The 18,307-nt window shown below is 47.0% G+C and overlaps 1 protein-coding gene across 2 annotated transcripts in view; it reads right to left on the reverse strand.

Moving 5' to 3' along the window:
* Positions 1–257: 257 nt before the first annotated feature.
* CUL4A (cullin 4A) overlaps positions 258–18,307 on the reverse strand; it is a 45,429-nt gene continuing 27,379 nt past the window's right edge. For both annotated transcript variants that reach the window (XM_027115786.1, XM_027115788.1), the window contains 6 exons: positions 17,844–17,951; positions 7,954–8,067; positions 5,745–5,850; positions 5,450–5,622; positions 2,752–2,904; positions 258–1,724 (listed from right to left, as the gene is read on the reverse strand). In XM_027115786.1, the coding sequence (XP_026971587.1) occupies positions 1,629–1,724; positions 2,752–2,904; positions 5,450–5,622; positions 5,745–5,850; positions 7,954–8,067; positions 17,844–17,951 (750 nt within the window). In that variant the 3' untranslated portion in view covers positions 258–1,628. The remainder of the gene's footprint in view (positions 1,725–2,751; positions 2,905–5,449; positions 5,623–5,744; positions 5,851–7,953; positions 8,068–17,843; positions 17,952–18,307) is intronic.

Here is an 18,307-nt window from a genome sequence, read left to right on the forward strand (position 1 = left end):
CTCAAAGCATCTCACCTTCTTCCTTCCAATTTAGTAGCTTTTCGCCTACGTGTCTTTTCCTTTTCAATCATTCCTCGACTGCGTTTCCCACGCTGACCTTTAACTGTAATGAGACGTGAGTGACGTGACCCTGAAGGAAGCGCACAGGTGAAACACAGTGAGGCCAGGGCGGGGGGGCCGGGGGCTGACGTCTGCCACGCTGAAGGGTGAGGAGGAACGTGTTGTTTGCGCCACAGTTGCATTCATGTAATTTTAAGGCCAATTAAACTAATTTTATTCAGGGTAAGTCTACATTCAGTTACAATGTCAACAATCAAGAGATAATGAACTTAAAGTCTAAGAAGTAGAATCTATCTGATCTCTTACCAACCACCTGTTACTGAACTCACAAATGAAACTTTACAAATATAGAAATAAGGATGATACTTAAAGAGTGAGGATTTTCATATGGAAACCCATAAGATGTCATATTTTAAACACGCATGTTTCAAAAAGGGAGAATCTTTTAATAATTTAGCACAAAAATCAAATTATATAAACTTGGTATATTCCAGAAAATATTGCTTTCAACACTTACACCATGATCAACATTCCTTTGGTAGCTCTGAATCAAAACGTAGCTACTGTGTGAAACACAAGCGCTTTCAAATGCTCTCGGCCGAGTGTCTGTTGTAGGTGCCCCACGAACGTCACCGTCCGCCGCGCGGCCGAGGCTGCGCGCACACAGCCATGCAAGCAGGTGCCGCCGAGGTCGCCCCTGCTCACAACGTCAAGTCTCCTCCGAAACGTTTACAGTGGTTACAGCAGAGGACAGCCACCCTGCCCAGGGCCGTGAAAACAAAACCAAACTTTATTGTCGCAATCGTACAAACACTGCAATTAGAAAAAATCAAACAGCAGTTCCCCAATGCAGAGAACGGGGCTGCTAGACTCAATCTTAGAACAGCAAACACACACACACTGCCCCCCTCTAAACCCTCAAACAGAAAATCCACGAGGGACGCAGTGGAAGTAAAAGTGAAGGCGCTGACGGGCTCGTGGCATCACACACGTCGGACGTGGCGTCCTCCTGGTGCGTCAGAGGTCTCGCCAAGGAGCCCCATCCTGAAAGCCACTCCTCAGAGGTTAACCCTTGTTGAAAGACCTGGAACAGATGCTACTATCCAGGCTGCATAATCGACCAGCCAGCTTTAACAGTGACTGTTTCTTCCTAATGTTCACCAGTAAGGGTTCTTGTTTTGGGTCTAAGAGCTTGTGTCCCTGCAGCTACAGAAGGGCAGCACGGAGGGTCTCACACACACACACCGAACATCAGCTTCTGCCACGAGAACACAGCTTACAAAGGAGCCTCTTTTAAGAAACCAGGATCTGCTTGTCCGACCTCAGAGTCACTCTGCAGAGCCACGGAACCATCCAAACGCCTAACAGAACAGGAGGAAGAACTGGAGGGAAGGTACACAAGCCACCTGCAAATCCTTGAGCCTGTGAAGGAGGAGCCAAGGACCCCCTTTCCTGCTAGTCCCAAAGCAGCCATGCTGCTGAGTACCAGAAAGTCCTGGAAACAGCACAGAAGTGTTTCTGCCCTAAAGATACATTCTAGTGTCTCACGGGAGGAGCCGCCACGAGCCTCAGGCCACGTAGCGGTACTGGTTGGGACTGTCCTGGTCTCTCTCCATGTAGTCTCTGTCTATGAGAGATTCGATTCTCTTTTTCAAATCTCCAGGCTGGAAAAGAAGAACAAAAGCCCCAATTATAGTGGCGTTAAAGCTACAACCATAGGGGAATATAAGATACCACGCTCGAGGCACGGGATTGCAGTTATGTGCATATACCACGTACCAACACACCCATCTACAAAGAACTGTTTATAATCAGAGGCCAATTATAAAACGCTAGACCAAAACTGCCTGCTTCCAAAGACAATGCTAACGTCACATCGTGAGCAAAGTGTTTCCTTCCGTGTGGAGGCGTCCGAGCAGGGCTGCCCGTTGTGGGTGTGAGGCTGTGAACGGCGAGCACGGCACCGACGTTGCTGCGCACCACAGCCTGGCGGAGCCTGCCCGGGGTGTGTCCTTCCTTCGTGAGGACAGTGCCCCTGATGCCACCTGCCATCACCGTGTGCTGCTGACACATGCTCCACGTGGGCAGTGCCCCTGGGAAGGGTACGCACCAGGCACGCCTGCATTTGGAGGCGTGTCTGCGCGGTCGCCTCCGAGCCCGAGTGGACCCTCCACCCCAAGTGATGGGCCGATACCAGCACCTGTCGGAGCAGAGCTGGCGCTTCTGCAGCCTCTGTTGAACCGCCGGGTCCCTCCTGTACAGGGGCAGGGACTCCGGCCCCACAGGGTGCAGAGCATGGCGGGGCACAGGACTCCCTGGGGACAGGAGGGCCCACTGGCCCGTCCAGTGTCCGTCCACTCCCCGGTCCGCCCGGGCTGGACGGCACGGCCTCAGAGAACTTCTGCCCAGGCACACGGGTGGTCCTGGGACGCCCGCCGGAAGGCTTTAGGGCAGACGTCCTCGGGCAGAGGCAACGTGACAACAGCGGGAGGAGAGAGAGCCGGGCCCTAGCGTCCCTCCAGCGGTGACCGGGGGCAGATGGAGCCCCACTCTCACACACACATGGAGATTTCTGTAGTGTGTGACCAGCTATAACGGAGGACAGATGGTCCGATGCTAAAGGTCGTGAGACTCGTATGCGCTTTGCCAAGGGTGCAACGGGTGCTGCGACTTAAGCTGACACCCACTCACCTTGACGGGAAACTTCAGCTGATTATACAATTCGGAAACGAGCAGGTTGTGGCCCAGCGTCTTTCTCATCTTCATTATCCTGACGATGGCGGCGTCGATCTGGTACTGCCGGTCCTGGAACACGCGCTCTGTGGTGCTGGCCTGCTCTTCAACCTGCACGGGAGAAGCCAGAGCGAGAGTGTATTTCAGTGCTGATTATCTCCGACTGTGGAGTCTGATAAGCTTCTGCTGAAAGAAAGGCCACACTGTGGGTGGATCCTGTCCTGTGCTGCAGTTTTGTTCTAGTGAAACTGTTTAACTTCAGGACCAAAATAAGTACATTTATAGGAATAGGTACATTAATTAAAAGACTTTCGGTGCTGGCTATGAAATAGATCAACAGAACTTGTAGAACAGAAATGAGAAACTACCCCATAATGTGAGAATCTGATTATAATAACGGTGACAGTTCCAATAGGTTATCAGAGAATCAACTCACTTTTTAAAGTAGGGAGGGTGGTTACAATGTTTTCTGATACCAAAATAATTTCTACACTGCCCACAGAAAGATTTAAATGTATAAACTACTAGAAAAATAGAGGTAAATGTTTTTTAAAATTTGGGTTAGAGGAAGGTCTTTCTTAGGATGACCCCCAAGTCAGAAACTGTGGAAGGAAAGACTCTACTTCCCACCGTAGTCATGTGGGAAACGCTCTCAGAACGACAAAATCATGTGCACAAAAGACAAAGGTTAATGTCCTCAATATAAACAGGATACCCACAAGTCAGAGGTGGAATATTACAATAAATGTACCAGTGACTTGAATTCAAGCAGTTAATTAAAAAGAGAAAACTGCAAACGGCCGCCCACGAAGAGCCGGACCAGCATCTATAAGGTGCTTCCAGGCGCTCGGCCAAGAGTCTTAAGCAGAAGCATTTTCACTGAAATCTCACACCCTGAGATGGTGTTACACTTATTCTAAAAGATGAAGAACTGAGGACTAGAAAGGTTACCTACTTCGTACGAGCTCCTAAATGGCAAAAAGATGCTCAGAGGAACCAAAGGAAGTCACACTAACACGGCAGTGAACTACTTCGGTGCCTGAGAACGGGGTGGGCAAAGGCCGGGGACGGAGGTCAGGACCCCCATGAGCCAGAGACTGGAATCTGGCTGAGGGGTCAAGTCAACAAAGTTCACCTTCTCTGACGCAGCGATTCCAGGGCAAGGAGTTTACGCTCAAGAAACAACCCCGCCAGGGAAACAGGAGTGTTTTGAACAGGATGGTCAGCATAACCCGATTTCCAGGAATGGAAACGTCCTGACTGCCCTTGGCAGGGGCACTGCCAGGCCTGCAGACGGGCCCCACGGGTTCTCGGATTCGAGCCACACAACGGATCACTCTGCACCCTTAAAAGCCAAGTCCTGACGTGGAAAGAGGCCCAGGGTGAAGAACAGGAACAGCTTACAAAATGGCGCATGTAAATGGCACGTGGAGCGATCCCATTAAGACAAGTTTACACATGTACATCAGAGAAAAGCCGCAAACTCAAGTGGCAGGAGAGGTCACCTCTGGAGGAAGAGAGGTGCCAGACAGGCCCACTTGGGAATTATAAGTCCAGAATCTTACACCCTTTAGTCACTCTGGTATAAATTCCTAATAGTAAGAAAGATGGAATACAGGCTACGTGCATTAAACCTTCAACAGATATGTCGAATTACCCACTAAAAACACTGTGCCAATCCAAACATCTCAAAAAATAAAAATTCCCGTTTTCTCATATTCTTGCCAACTCCCGATACTATCAAACTTTTAAACATTTCCCAAATTGATAGCCAAAAAATAGAATATTATTTTAATTTGAATTGAAAAAACTACTGATGAGACTAAATACCTTTCACGCATTTATTGATCTATTTCTTTTGCACGATCTGAACATACTTCCCGACTGGGCAACACCGAGCTCCTCCGGGGAAGGGCAGCAGGCCTCAGACCCGCTGCAGGTGTAGGAGCGTCTGTGATGCCACCTCAGACCCTCAGAGCTGCCCATGCATCATCTGGACTACCTCCCTCCCCACGAGGCCCTGTCTCGCTCATCCACACGTACAAGGGGGCGGCTGACACCTGCTCTGTAGATGGGCACCAGGGTGTATCTGCCCGCCTGGCCCACACGCTGACCACAGCCCTGCGGCACCAGGGCTTCTGCATCAGGAAGGCCCGAGGGCAGGTCCAGAACCTGCTCCGGACACGTGACACTCGAGAGCCTGATCAAAGCTACAGATGCTCCACCTGTACATGGATCCCAGAGGCGCTGCTGGTGGGTCCACAGCTCCCAGGACCCTCACCACTTCCACCCCAGGACCTGGTGGAGGCGAGGCCGAGAGAATGGCCGAGTGCTGTGCAGAAATCAGGAGACCAGTCACCAGGCTTGGAAATGACGCACTCTCCACGCTAACTGCACGCGGTCTGGGAAGGTCTGATTTACCCACCACTTCTGTGAATAGGAACCGTAACTGTTAAATGCATTTCTTTCTGATTTTTGCCCCTGTCGCGAGTATAAAGTAATGAAAGTTACGTTAAAATAAGCCCTCTCATAGACATGACGTATGTAATTAGACACTTTAGAACATGCTCTGGAACCCTACAGTCGAGAAATTACTCTACACCTAGTGACTCCCTGGTGAGTGCTGTGTAACGGAAGAGAAAGTGGGTACACGTACGGTTTCCTTCATCTGGATCTGATTGATCTTGATCCGAAACAACTTGTGCTTGAACTCTCCATTGAAGACGAATCTGTCTCCATCTTCGACCTCCCTCCCTCTGGGACTTTTGATCAGCACGCGCGCCCTCCCGCAGGCCAGGGACTGCAACGTCCTCCGCAGCTCGCTGCCCTCTGAGTGGGAGAAAGTGCACAGGTCAGGACCCCGGGCAGCCGCGACCTCGGGTGCAGCCAGCAGGGGCCGCGCCTCCACGTCCCCTTCCCCGAAGCCGCCCGCGCTACGGAGGCGTGCCTACCTATCCCGGTGGCCATCTTTATGTCCTCAAAGCTGAATCCGTCGCCTTCGTTGAACATGAGGAGCACCAGCGTCTGGAGCAGCGACACCTGCAGCTCCTTCTTCCCCTTGAAGAGAAGGACAGCTCACGTGGGACGCCGCGTTCGCGCACCCCGCAGACCTCTTTAAGAGGCTGCTCTTTGCTCTCAAACTTTGTGTGCGCGGGGAATGGTAAGAATTACTAATTGAACACCAAATAAGAAGAAATTAAGTTACAAGTTATACAAGAATAAAATGACTCAGGATTGCACTTAAGTGTTCTCTTGAAATACTCTGGACAGAGCACGAGAAGGCACGGTGACGAGGCCGGGCTGGAGGGGAAGCTGGCAGGAGACGCAGCTGATGCTGCATGAAGAGAACAAGGACATTGCGAACAGGCGCACACGTCACACCTCGCTCGACTGCAGGTCTGCGTGTCTGTCGGCTCCCTTTCCAAGCACCTGCTCCTTCCGTGCCGTGTCCCATGTCGGTGACTCAGTATTTCAAACCCGCCACCAGAAAAGGATTAGGACTTGCTGAAGGCTCACACGACAGTTAGCATTTTCTTGGCAATAAAGTATTAAGTTAAGGTATATAGTGGCTTCTCAGACGTAGCGCTGTCACACGCACAAAGCCATGTGACCCGCCTTATCGCAATACTCCCTCCACTGCAGCAGCTGACATGGGCCCCACCTCCTGTCACCCAGCCCCTGCCACGGACACTCGCCACGTGGTCACTGTGGGGAGGGGCACCCCGTGCAAGCACTTCTTGTGGGCCCAGCCGGGGATGTGGACAGTAAGGGGACCGTGGGATTTAACTCTCACGACACCTTAAAGAACTGTATGTGAGGTCTTCCCTGGTGGCGCAGTGGTTAAGAATCCGCCTGCCAATGCAGGGGACACAGGTTCGAGCCCTGGTCCGGGAAGATCCCACATGCCGCGGAGCAACTAAGCCCGGGCGCCACAACTACTGAGCCTGCGCTCTAGAGCCCGCAAGCCACAACTACTGAGCCAACGAGCCACAACTCCTGAAGCCTGCACGCCTAGAGCCCGTGCTCCGTAACAAGAGAAGCCACCGCGATGAGAAACCCACGCACCGCAATGAAGAGTAGCCCCCGCTCGCCACAACTAGAGAAAGCCCGCACACAGCAACGAAGACCCAACACAGACAAAAAAGAAACAAATAAATCAATTTATTAAAAAAAAAAAGAAAAAAGAAGAACTATATGTAGCGTGTGTGGTTTTGTGTATATGACCCTGTACAATAACACACAATGAAATGTGTACAGGTAATTTATGTGTAATTGTATATTTAATTTATATGAAAATGCATAGTTAACGTAGTACAACTGCAAAACAGTAATTCTGTAATTTTTTGGCTCAGTATACATAATTGAATTTTGTTTACAAAATTGAAGTTAAGTTCGAATATGGACTGTTTTGTGACATGCTTCTTTCACTTATCAATACACTGTATGCATTTTCCCTTCCTAAATTGTCACTTTTAATAACAGCACTGAAACAAATATTCATATTCATTAATCTGTGAAAATGTTTTATGAAGACGAATTCCTAGAGTTGGAACTACTTGCAACCAAGCCCGTGATTGCAGGTTCTGAGACGCAGCACCACTGCCCTCTGCAGGGCTCACGGGCTCCTTCCCGCAGGGGGCGAGGCTGCTGCTCTTTTGGTTGTAGCCTGTCAGTTTCCTAGTCAGAGTTTCAGTCTCACTTTTATGAACTGCCTCTTCACAGCCTTAGCTCTTTTTTTTTTTTTTGCAGTACGTGGGCCTCTCGCTGTTGTGGCCTCTCCTGTTGCGGAGCACAGGCTCCGGCCACGCAGGCTCAGCGGCCATGGCTCACGGGCCCAGCCGCTCCGTGGCATGTGGGATCTTCCCAGACCGGGGCACGAATCCACGTCCCCTGCATCGGCAGGCGGGCTCTCAACCACTGCGCCACCAGGGAAGCCCAGCTCTATTTTTAATTAGGTAAATGTTTTTCTATTCTAATTAATTTTTATTGATTAGAATAGTAATCCTTCGACTGTTTCATTTTATTGACCTTTGAAAAGCCAGTGTTGAGTTATATTGAATAAACGCTTCCTTTCTTTGCTACCAAAGTTCAATCACAATCAAAAAACATTCTATTAACATACTTAAGAAGAATAAAAAGTGGAGGAGACACAGGACTTACCTCTTTAAACTCTGCTTTCAACACGGCGTGACCCAGTGTAGTTTGCCACTGAAGCTTTCGACCGCTGTGCTTTCCAAGATAAAACGTCTTGAATACTTCCTGAAGTTTAATCATCTGTCAAGCCAAGAAAACAACAAATTTAATTATGCTAAACACCTTTAACCTGGAGAACAACATGCTGTTCAGTGTTCACGGCTGAATGAAAAGTCAGTTCTGTGTTTTGACAGCTGCCGCCACCTGCTTGGGCCCTGAGGTTGTTGCGATTTCAATGGTACTTTCTGGGAGGGCTCCTGACGCCGTCCAGGACGTGAGGCTGGGACCTCCCTCCTGAGCCCCCGTGGGCGGCTCTCATCAGGCTTCACCTGGTGAGCCGACCCCTCTCGACAGCTTCCCTCTGCAGCCTCCCCCTGCCCCCGGGCGCCCGATACCCTCCTCACGAGGATTCCCGTCTCCAACTGGCGACCACGCCTTCTGGGTCTTTTTGGGTTTGTCTTCTCGCCCTGGAGCCCCAGGGCCCGCACTCCACTCGGCCCTGGCAGTGTCAAGAGCCGAGGCCCAGGTCCTAGGAGGGGGTTCAGTCCTCCCCTGGGCCCGGCCCCCCCGACTCCACAGCGTGCACCTCCTCTTCCCACCCCTCTGCCAGGTCCGGAGCTGCTCGCCAGCACTGTCACCAGCCCACTGGACGGGGTGCTAAGGGAGCGGGACCTGGGCTGCCTCTGCGCTACTGCAAAGCAGGGCCGAGGGATGAGGGCCTGGGCCCGCAGCCTCGCAGCTGCCTGGCAACTCCTCTTCACGCTTCCAAGCTCAGCTCCTAGTCACCCCACGGACCCATGACCCAGCTTCAATACATCAAGTCCCAGGCATGATGTCACTGCATGTCTAAGTATTTCAGAACACAGCTAACAGACAAGGACTCTTCTAGAAAACGGGTCTACTGTACCATCTCACACCTAAAAAAAAGTCAACAGTGTGATAATCCTTCCAATGCAGACGTCTCTTAAAATTATTTCCTGGAGATTAATTCCCAGAAGTGGAAATAATAATAATGATTATAATAAGGTAGCAGCAGCTAACACTGGGTGCTTACTAGCTAGTTAACCATTCTAGGCTCAACAAAGATCAAAGACCTAAATATAATTAAAACTACAAAGCTCTTAGAAGAAAACATAGGCACAAATTTTCGTGACCTTGGATTTGGCAATAGTTTTTTAGATACGACCAAAAGTACAAGTAACAACAGAAAAAAACAGATTAAGTGGACTTCATCAAAATTGAAAACTTATGCAGAGGACACTATCAAGAAAATAAAAAAACTCACAGAAGATATCTGCAAGTCACATGTCTGATAAGGATCTAATGTCTGGAACACAGAAAGAACTCTCACCACTTAACAGACAAAAAACACAATTAAAAAATGGGCAGACAACTGAATAAATAAATGTAACAGAATTAATAAACGAGTAATAAACCTTCTGAATTAAAAAACAAAAATGGGCAGAGGACTTGAATAGACAATTCTCCAAAGAAGGTCTACAAATAGCCAATAAGCACATGGCAAGATGCTCCACGTCATCAGTCACCAGGCAAAAGCAAGTCTGACCAAAATGAGACACCGATTCCTACCAAGATGGCTATGTCATAAAAAATGAAAAGTAACAAACGCTGGTGAGGAGGTGTGGAAATTGGAACCCCTGTGAGTTGCTGATGGGAACGTAAAATGGCGTAGGTGCTATGAAAAATGGTGGTAGTTCGTCAAAAAAGTTGAACAATTATCACATGAACCAGCAATTCTACTCCTAGGGATAGACCCCAAAAAGCCGACAACGGGTAATCAAACACGGCACACTCATGTTCACAGCAGCATCGTTCACGACAGCCACAAGGTGGAAATAGCCCACATGCCCACCGATGGATGGATACACGAAGGTGGTCCATGTACCCGGTGGAGCGTGATTCAGCCTTAAATTGGCATGAAGATACCACACGCGACGGCGTGGATGAACCCTGAGGACATGATGCTTAGTGAGAGAAGCCCAACCGAAAAGGCCACACAACGTACGATCTCATTTATAGCAAACGTCTAGAACAAGTAGATCCAGAACAAGTAGATCAGTGGTTGCCTAAGTCTGTGATGTGGAGAGAGAGAGGGGAGAGAGGGGAGAGAGGGGAGAGAGGGGAGAGAGAGAGGGGAGGGGAGAGAGGGGAGAGAGAGAGGAGAGAGAGAGGAGAGAGAGAGGAGAGAGGAGAGAGAGGAGAGGAGAGGAGGAGGAGGAGGAGGAGGAGGAGGGGGGAGAGAGAGAGAGAGAGAGAGAGAGAGAGAGAGAGAGTGTGTGTGTGTGTGTGTGTGTGTGTAGTGGGGATGGGGGATGGGAGGGACTGCATACTGGGTCAGGGCTTCTGTTTGGGATAACGGGAAAGTTCTGAACTTTCCATAACTTAATGCCACTGAGCTGTACACAAAACTGTAGGTGTATTTTACCAAGTACGAGTATTTGGTAAGCCCCAAACACCTTTTGCTAGAAGACCAAGGTTCTCAAGAGTGCAGGGGTCCATGCTGAAGCACAGGAGCTAGGAGAGCCCCCGCAAGCCAGAGGTGGGGTAATCTCAGCATCAAATAGGTAAGAATCCAGGAGTGCACACTGACAGAGACAGAGGAAAAATAAGTAAATTCGTGGGGCAGAGGGGAAGGCTCGTCCTAGGAAGAGGATGCCAACTTCTAAACAGAGAGAAACGGGAGATGGGACGGGATCACTACTTGTAGGTGAGCATGGACCCGGGCAAGTGAGTCTGATGGGGATTAAGAGGTTCACATCGTCCTCGAATTCTCCCCACAAGTTATTTGATAACTACAAACCGGCTGACACCTTAACCAGGTGAGCACAGGTATCATCATCACCAGGGGCAAAGGAACAGCGTGCGGCCCTGGCCCAGGGACTGAGAAGACTGCGGCGGGACCTGCACGGCCGGCGTCTAACCCGCCAGCAAGCCAGCAGCCTGTGAGAGCCACCTGCAGTTCCAAAAGGGCTGCGCCGTGAGGGAGAAGGAAGGGGGTGCTGCTGCTCCCGCTGAAGGGGACTGCAGACACGGTTGCGGGCGACGTGGGGGCCTGGGCTGGGCCTGGCAACCAGAGAAAACGCCACGCGGGACGCGGCTGGGACAATGACAAAATCGGAATATGGCGACATGCAGGATGGGGGCGGAACATCCACGTCAACTCTCTGCACTTGGCAGTGTCCTCTGGTTCTATTCCCAGGAAATTCCCTCTAACGTACTGTGATTAAAGGACATGATGCAACCTACTCTCAAGTGGATCAGGAAACAAAGCACATTATGGGGAGTGTGATGGGCACGCCTGGCGGCGCTAGGGAGTGGTGGAGGGTACTGGGAACCCTGAACCGTTCTTGCAAATTCCTCTAAGCCTGAATTGTTTGTTTGTTTGTTTTTTAATTTTTGAAGTTTATTTATTTTTATACAGCAGGTTCTTATTAGTTATCCATTTTATACACATCGGTGTATACATGTCAATCCCAATCTCCCAGTTCATCACACCACCACCCCAACCCCCTGCTGCTTTCCCCCTTTGGTGTCCATACGTTTGTTCTCTACATCTGTGTCTACTTCTGCCCTGCAAGCTGGTTCATCTGTACCATTCTTCTAGGTTCCACATATATGCGTTAACATACGATATTTGTTTTTCTCTTTCTGACTTACTTCACTCCGCATGACAGTCTCTAGAGCCATCCACGTCTCTACAAATGACCCAATTTTGTTCCTTTTTATGTCTGAGTAATATTCCATTGTATACATGTACCGCATCTTCTTTATCCATTTGTCTGTTGATGGGCATTTAGGTTGCTTCCATGCCATGGCTATTGTAAATAGTGCTGCAATGAATATTGGGGTGCATGTACCTTTTTGAATTATGGTTTTCTCTGGGTATATATATGCCCAGTAGTGGGATTGCTAGGTCATATGGTAGTTCTATTTTTAGTTTTTTAAGGAACCTCCATACTGTTCTCCATAGTGACTGTATCGATTTACATTCCCACCAACAGTGCAAGAGGGTTCCCTTTTCTCCACACCCTCTCCAGCATTTGTTGTTTGTAGATTTTCTGATGATGCCCATTCTAACTGGTGTGAGGCGATATCTCATTGTAGTTTTGATTTGCATTTCTCTAATAATTAGTGATGTTGAGCAGCTTTTCATGTGCCTCTTGGCCGTCTGTATGTCACCTTGGGAGAAATGTCTATTTAGGTCTTCTGCCCATTTTTGGATTGGGTTGTTCGTTTTTTTAATATTGAGCTGCATGAGCTGTTTATATATTTTGGAGATTAATCCTTTGTCCATTGATTCGCTTGCAAATATTTTCTCCCATTCTGAGGGGTTGTCTTTTCGTCTTGTTTGTAGTTTCCTTCGCTTTGCAAAAGCTTTAAAGTATCATTAGGTCCAATTTGTTTATTCTTGTTTTTATTTCCATTACTCTAGGAGGTGGATCAAAAAAGATCTTGCTGTGATTTATGTCAAAGAGTGTTCTTCCTATGTTTTCTTCTAAGAGTTCTCTAGTGTCCGGTCTTACATTTAGGTCTCTAATCCATTTTGAGTTTACTTTTGTGTATGGTGTTAGGGAGTGTTCTAATTTCATTCTTTCACATGTACCTGTCCAGTTTTCCCAGCACCGCTTATTGAAGAGGCTGTCTTTTCTCCATTGTATATCCTTGCCTCCTTTGTCAAGGATTAGTTGACCATAGGTGCGTGGGTTTATCTCTGGGCTTTCTAACCTGTACCATTGATCTATATTTCTGTTATTGTGCCAGCACCATATTGTCTTGATTACTGTAGATTTGTAGTATAGTCTGAAGTCAGGGAGTCTGATTCCTCCAGCTCCGTTTTTTTCCCCTCAAGATTGCTTTGGCTATTTGGGGTCTTTTGGGTCTCCACACAAATTTTAAGATTTTTTGTTCTAGTTCTGTAAAAAAAATGCCATAGGTAATTTGTTAGGGATTGCACTGAATCTGTAGATTGCTTTGGGTAGTACAGTCATTTTCACAATATTGATTCTTTCAATCCAAGAACATGGCATATCTCTCCATCTGTTTGTGTCATCTTTGATTTCTTTCATCAGTGTCAGTTTTCTGAGTACAGGTTTTTTATTTCCTTAGGTAGGTTTATTCCTAGGTATTTTATTCTTTTTGTTGCATTGGTGAATGGGACTGTTTCCTTAATTTCTCTTTCTGATTTTTCGTTGTTAGTGTATAGGAAGGCAAGAGATTTCTGTGCCTTAATTTTGTATCCTGCAAACTTACCAAATTCATTGATTAGCTCTAGGAGTTTTCTGGTGGCATCTTTAGGATTCTCTATGTATAGTATCATGTAATCTGCAAATAGTGACAGTTTTACTTCTTCTTTTCCAACTTGTATGCCTTTTCTTTTTCTTCTCTGATTGCCAAGGCTAGGACTTCCAAAACTATGTTGAACAGTGGCAACAGTGGACATGCTTGTCTTGTTCCTGATCTTAAAGGAAATGGTTTTCAGTTTTTCACCACTGAGAATGATGCTGGCTGTGGGTTTGTTGTATATGGCCTTTATTATGTTGAGGTGGGTTCCCTCTATGCCCACTTTCTGGAGAGTGTTTATCATAAATGGGTGTTGAATTCTGTCAAAAGCTTTTTCTGCATCTATTGAGATGATCATATGGTATTTATTCTTCAATTTGTTAATATGGTGTATCACTTGATTGATTTGCGTATATTGAAGAATCCTTGCATCCCTGGGATAAATTCCACTTGATCGTGGTGTACGATCCTTTTAATGTGTTGTTGGATTCTGTTTGCTAGTATTTTGTTGAGGATTTCTGCATGTATAATTCATCAGTGATACTGATCTGTAATTTTCTCTTTTTGTAGTACGTTTGCCTGGTGTTGGTATCAGGGTGATGGTGGCCTCATAGAATGAGTTTGGGAGTGTTCCTTCCTCTGCAATTTTTTGGAAGAGTTTGAGAAGGATGGGTGTTAGCTCTTCTTTAAATGTTTGACAGAATTCACCTGTGAAGCCACCTAGTCCTGGACTTTTGTTTGTTGGGAGATTTTTAATCACAGTTTCAATTTCATTACTTGTGACTGATCTGTTCATATTTTCTATTTCTTCCTGGTTCAGTCTTAGAAGGTTATACCTTTCTAAGAATTTGTCCATTTCTTCCAGGTTGTCCATTTTATTGGCACAGAGCTGCCTGTAGTAGTCTCTTATGATGCTTTATATTTCTGCGGTGTCCATTGTAACTTCTCCTTTTTAATTTCTAATTTTATTGATTTGCGTCCTCTCCCTCTTTTTCCTTTTTGTTTTTATTTTATTTACTTATTTATGGCTGCACTGGGTCTTCGTTGCTGCACACGGGCTTTCTCTAGTTGCGGCGAGCGGGGGCTACCCTTTGTTGCAGTGCGCATGCTTCTCATCGCGGTGGCTTCTCTCATTGCGGAGCACAGGCTCTAGGCACGCGGGCTTCAATAGTTGTGGCATGCGGGTTCTAGAGTTCAGGCTCAGTAGTTGTGGCGCATGGGCTTAGTTGCTCCACGGCATGTGGGATCTTCCCGGACCAGGACTCGCACCTGTGACCCCTGCATTGGCAGGCGGATTCTTAACCACCACACCACCAGGGAAGTCTCGCTCCCTCTTTTTTCTTGGTGAGTCTGGCTAAAGGTTTAGCAATTTTGTTTATCTTCTCAGGGAACCAGCTTTTAGTTCTACTGATCTTTGCTATTGTTTTCTTTGTTTCTATTTCATTTCTTTCTGCTCTGATCTTTATGATTTCTTTCCTTCTGCTAACTTCAGGGTTTTTTAGTTCCTCTTTCTCTAGTTCCTTTAGGTGTAAGGTTAGGTTGTTTATTTGAGATTTTTCTTGTTTCTTGAGGTAGGCTTGTATTGCTATAAACTTCCCTCTTAGAACTGCTTTTGCTGCATCCCATAGGTTTTGGATCGGCGTGTTTTCATTGTCATTTGTCTCTAGGTAATTTCTGATTTCCTCTTTGATTTCTTCAGTGATCTCCTGGTTATTTAGTAACGTATTGTTTAGCCTCCATGTGTTTGTGATTTTTATGTTTTTTTCCCTGTAACTGATTTCTAATCTCAGAGCGTTGTGGTCAGAAAAGATGCTTGACATGATTTTGATTTTCTTAAATTTACCAAAGATTGATTTATGATCCAAGATGTGATCTATCCTGGAGAACGATCCATGTGCACTTGAGAAGAAAGTGTAATCTGCCGTTTTTGGATGAAATGTCCTATAAATATCAATTAAATCTATCTGGTCTATTGTGTCATTTAAAGCTTGTGTTTCCTTATTAATTTTCTGTCTGGATGGTGTAGGTGAGGTGTTAAAGTCCCCTACTATTCTTGTGTTACTGTTGATTTCCTCTTTTACAGCTGTTAGCAGTTACCTTACGTATTGAGGTGCTCCTATGTTGGGTGCATATATAACTGTTATATCTTCTTGGATTGATCCCTTGATCATTATGTAGTGTCCTTCCCTGTCTCTTGTAACATTCTTTATTTTAAAGTCTATTTCATCTGATACGAGTATTGCTACTCCAGCTTTCTTTTGATTTCCATTTTCATAGAATATCTTTCTCCATCCCCTCACTTTCAGTCTGTATGTGTCCCTAGGTCTGAAGTGGGTCTCTTGCAGACAGCATATATATGGGTCTTGTTTTCGTGTGCATTCAGCGAGCCTGTGTCTTTTGGTTGGAGCATTTAATCCATTCACGTTTAAGGTAATTATTGATACATATGTTCCTATGACCATTTTCTTAATTCCTATGGGTTTGTTTTTGTAGGTCTTTTTCTTCTCTTGTGTTTCCCACTTACAGAAGTTCCTTTAGCATTTGTTGTAGAGCTGGTTTGGTGGTGCTGAATTCTCTTAGCTTTTGCTTGTCTGTGAAACTTTTGATTTCTCCATCGAATCTGAATGAGATCCTTGCTGGGTAGAGTAATCTTGGTTGTAGGTTCTTCCCTTTCATCACTTTAAGTGTATCATGCCACTCCCTTCTGGCTTGTAGAGTTTCTGCTGAGAAATCAGCTGTTAACCTCATGGGAGTTCCCTTGTATATTAGTTGTTGTTTTTCCCTTGCTGCTTTCAATAATTTTTTTTTGTCTTTAATTTTTGCCAATTTGATTTCTATGTGTCTTGTCATGTTTCTCCTTGGGTTTATCCTGTATGGGACTCTCTGTGCTTCCTGGACTTGGGTGGCTATTTCCTTTCCCATGTTAGGGAAGTTTTTGACTATAATCTCTTCAAATATTTTCTCAGGTCCTTTTTCTCTCTCTTCTCCTTCTGGGACCCCTATAATGTGAATGTTGTTGCATTTAATGTTGTCCCAGAGGTCTCTTAGGCTGTCTTCATCTCTTTTCATTCTTTTTTCTTTATTCTGTTCCGCGGCAGTGAATTCCACCATTCTGTCTTCCAGGTCACTTATCTGTTCTTCTGCCTCAGTTATTCTGCTATTGATTCCTTCTAGTGTATTTTTCATTTCAGTTATTGTATTGTTCATCTCTGTTTGTTTGTTCTTTAATTCTTCTAGGTCTTTGTTAAACATTTCTTGCATCTTCTCAATCTTTGCCTCCATTCTTTTTCCAAGGTCCTGGATCATCTTCACTATCATTATTCTGAATTCTTTTTCTGGAAGGCTGCCTACCTCCACTTCATTTAGTTGTTTCTCTGGGGTTTTATCTTGTTCCTTCATCTGGTACAAAGTCCTCTGCCTTTTCATTTTGTCTACCTTTCTGTGCATGTGGTCTTCCTTCCACAGGCTGCAGAACTGTAGTTCTTCTTGCTTCTGCTGTCTGCCCTCTGGTGGATGAGGCTCTCTCAGCCTGAACTATTTTGATACAACTGAACAGACCTGCAGCACCATGAGTGGGGTACGCCCGGGGGGAGGAGGTAAGGGGTGTCTTCTGGCGAAGGTGACTGGGGAGACAAGTGTCTCCCAGATGGTGGGGGTGTGTGGTGGCTTTCTGCAGAAGAGGTTCCACTGGGAGGGTCACACCTGGGCCCGGGAGCACAAGAGAACCGGGTGCGTGTGGCGTGCCTCAGAGTCTTCCATCGGGTGGAGAGATTCAGGGAGGGAGGGCCGAGCCCATGGCTGTGGAGGTCCCTTGGGGCAAGCAGACACATAGGCTGGAGGCTGAGTGGGGCATGTGCACAAGGGGAAGGAAGCGGAGGGGGCTTCCAGAGAACATCAGCATTCAGGATGGAGGGAAGGGAAAAAAGAGAAGAAAACCACAAAGGCAACTGACTAGTGGGGTCAGAAACAGAAGAACAGCCAAGGGAAGATACTGTCTTGAAAACAGGAAGAAGGGCTCCAAGAGGCAGTGCTCTGCCCCGGCTCCCAGGGTCCAGGGCTCCATGCCCAGCTCTCTTCCTGGAGGCCTGGCACCAGCCAGCTGGCGCCCTGACCAGCGGTCCAGGTGCTGCTTCCTTCTCTGCACGTTCCGTGCCCGAGCCCAGGGTTCTCCCCAGTACCCACACGTCCCCAGAGAACCAGAGTGATGGCCGGCACACGCACCATCCCCTGCCCCTCGCGGGACCCTGGCACTGTCTACAACGGGCTGGAGGGACAGCCAGACAAGGAGGCCCATGGCTCCGCATGCAGGAACTTTTTTAAAAGCACCTGTGCCAGCACCTTCTTCACGGGCGGCCGGTGGACACGGAGACAAAAAGCGTCTACTGCGAACACTGTTTAGACAGAGACGACTGGGGTTTTGACCAAGTGCGTGATTTAAACACTCCTTGAAAGAGAGCACATCTGTGCCAGCATGGGTGCTACAAGGGGGAGGTCCGTGGGGCTCTGGAGCACCAGTATATGAATAACAAAGGGCATTCGGGCTTTAAAACGCTTACCTCTGGAGTTAGATGTACTTCCATGGGGGTGTATGTCGGCCAGTATCCCATCGTAAGTATGTTCACTGTCAGGTCTATAGAGCCTGGGTCACTTTGATTCTGCATATACTAAAAATAAAGAAAATCAGGACAGAATGATTACTTTAGAATATCACCAAAAAGAATTAATTCATTAAAAAGTAAATGGTGTCATTTTCAAAGTACAGTTTACCTTGTGTTTTCATTTATTTTAGTCCCTGGAACATATTTCACCAAAACCACACACCCTGTTCTAAAGTCACTAGAAATGTTTTCTCTTCTTTAGTCAAATAAGGATCATTAAAATCATTTAAGTCAAATTTTTAGTGTGCAATTTTAGGGATTATTTTCCCTTTTTCTTTTTTTGGCTATACTGCACAGCTCGCGGGATCTTCGTTCCCCAACCAGGGACTGAACCTGGGCCCTTGGCGGTGAAAGAGTGGAGT

This window comes from Aethalodelphis obliquidens, unplaced genomic scaffold, assembly GCF_003676395.1.
Source record: "Aethalodelphis obliquidens isolate GAN/ISIS:26980383/991018 unplaced genomic scaffold, ASM367639v1 scaffold15, whole genome shotgun sequence".
NCBI classification, from domain to species: domain Eukaryota; kingdom Metazoa; phylum Chordata; class Mammalia; order Artiodactyla; family Delphinidae; genus Aethalodelphis; species Aethalodelphis obliquidens.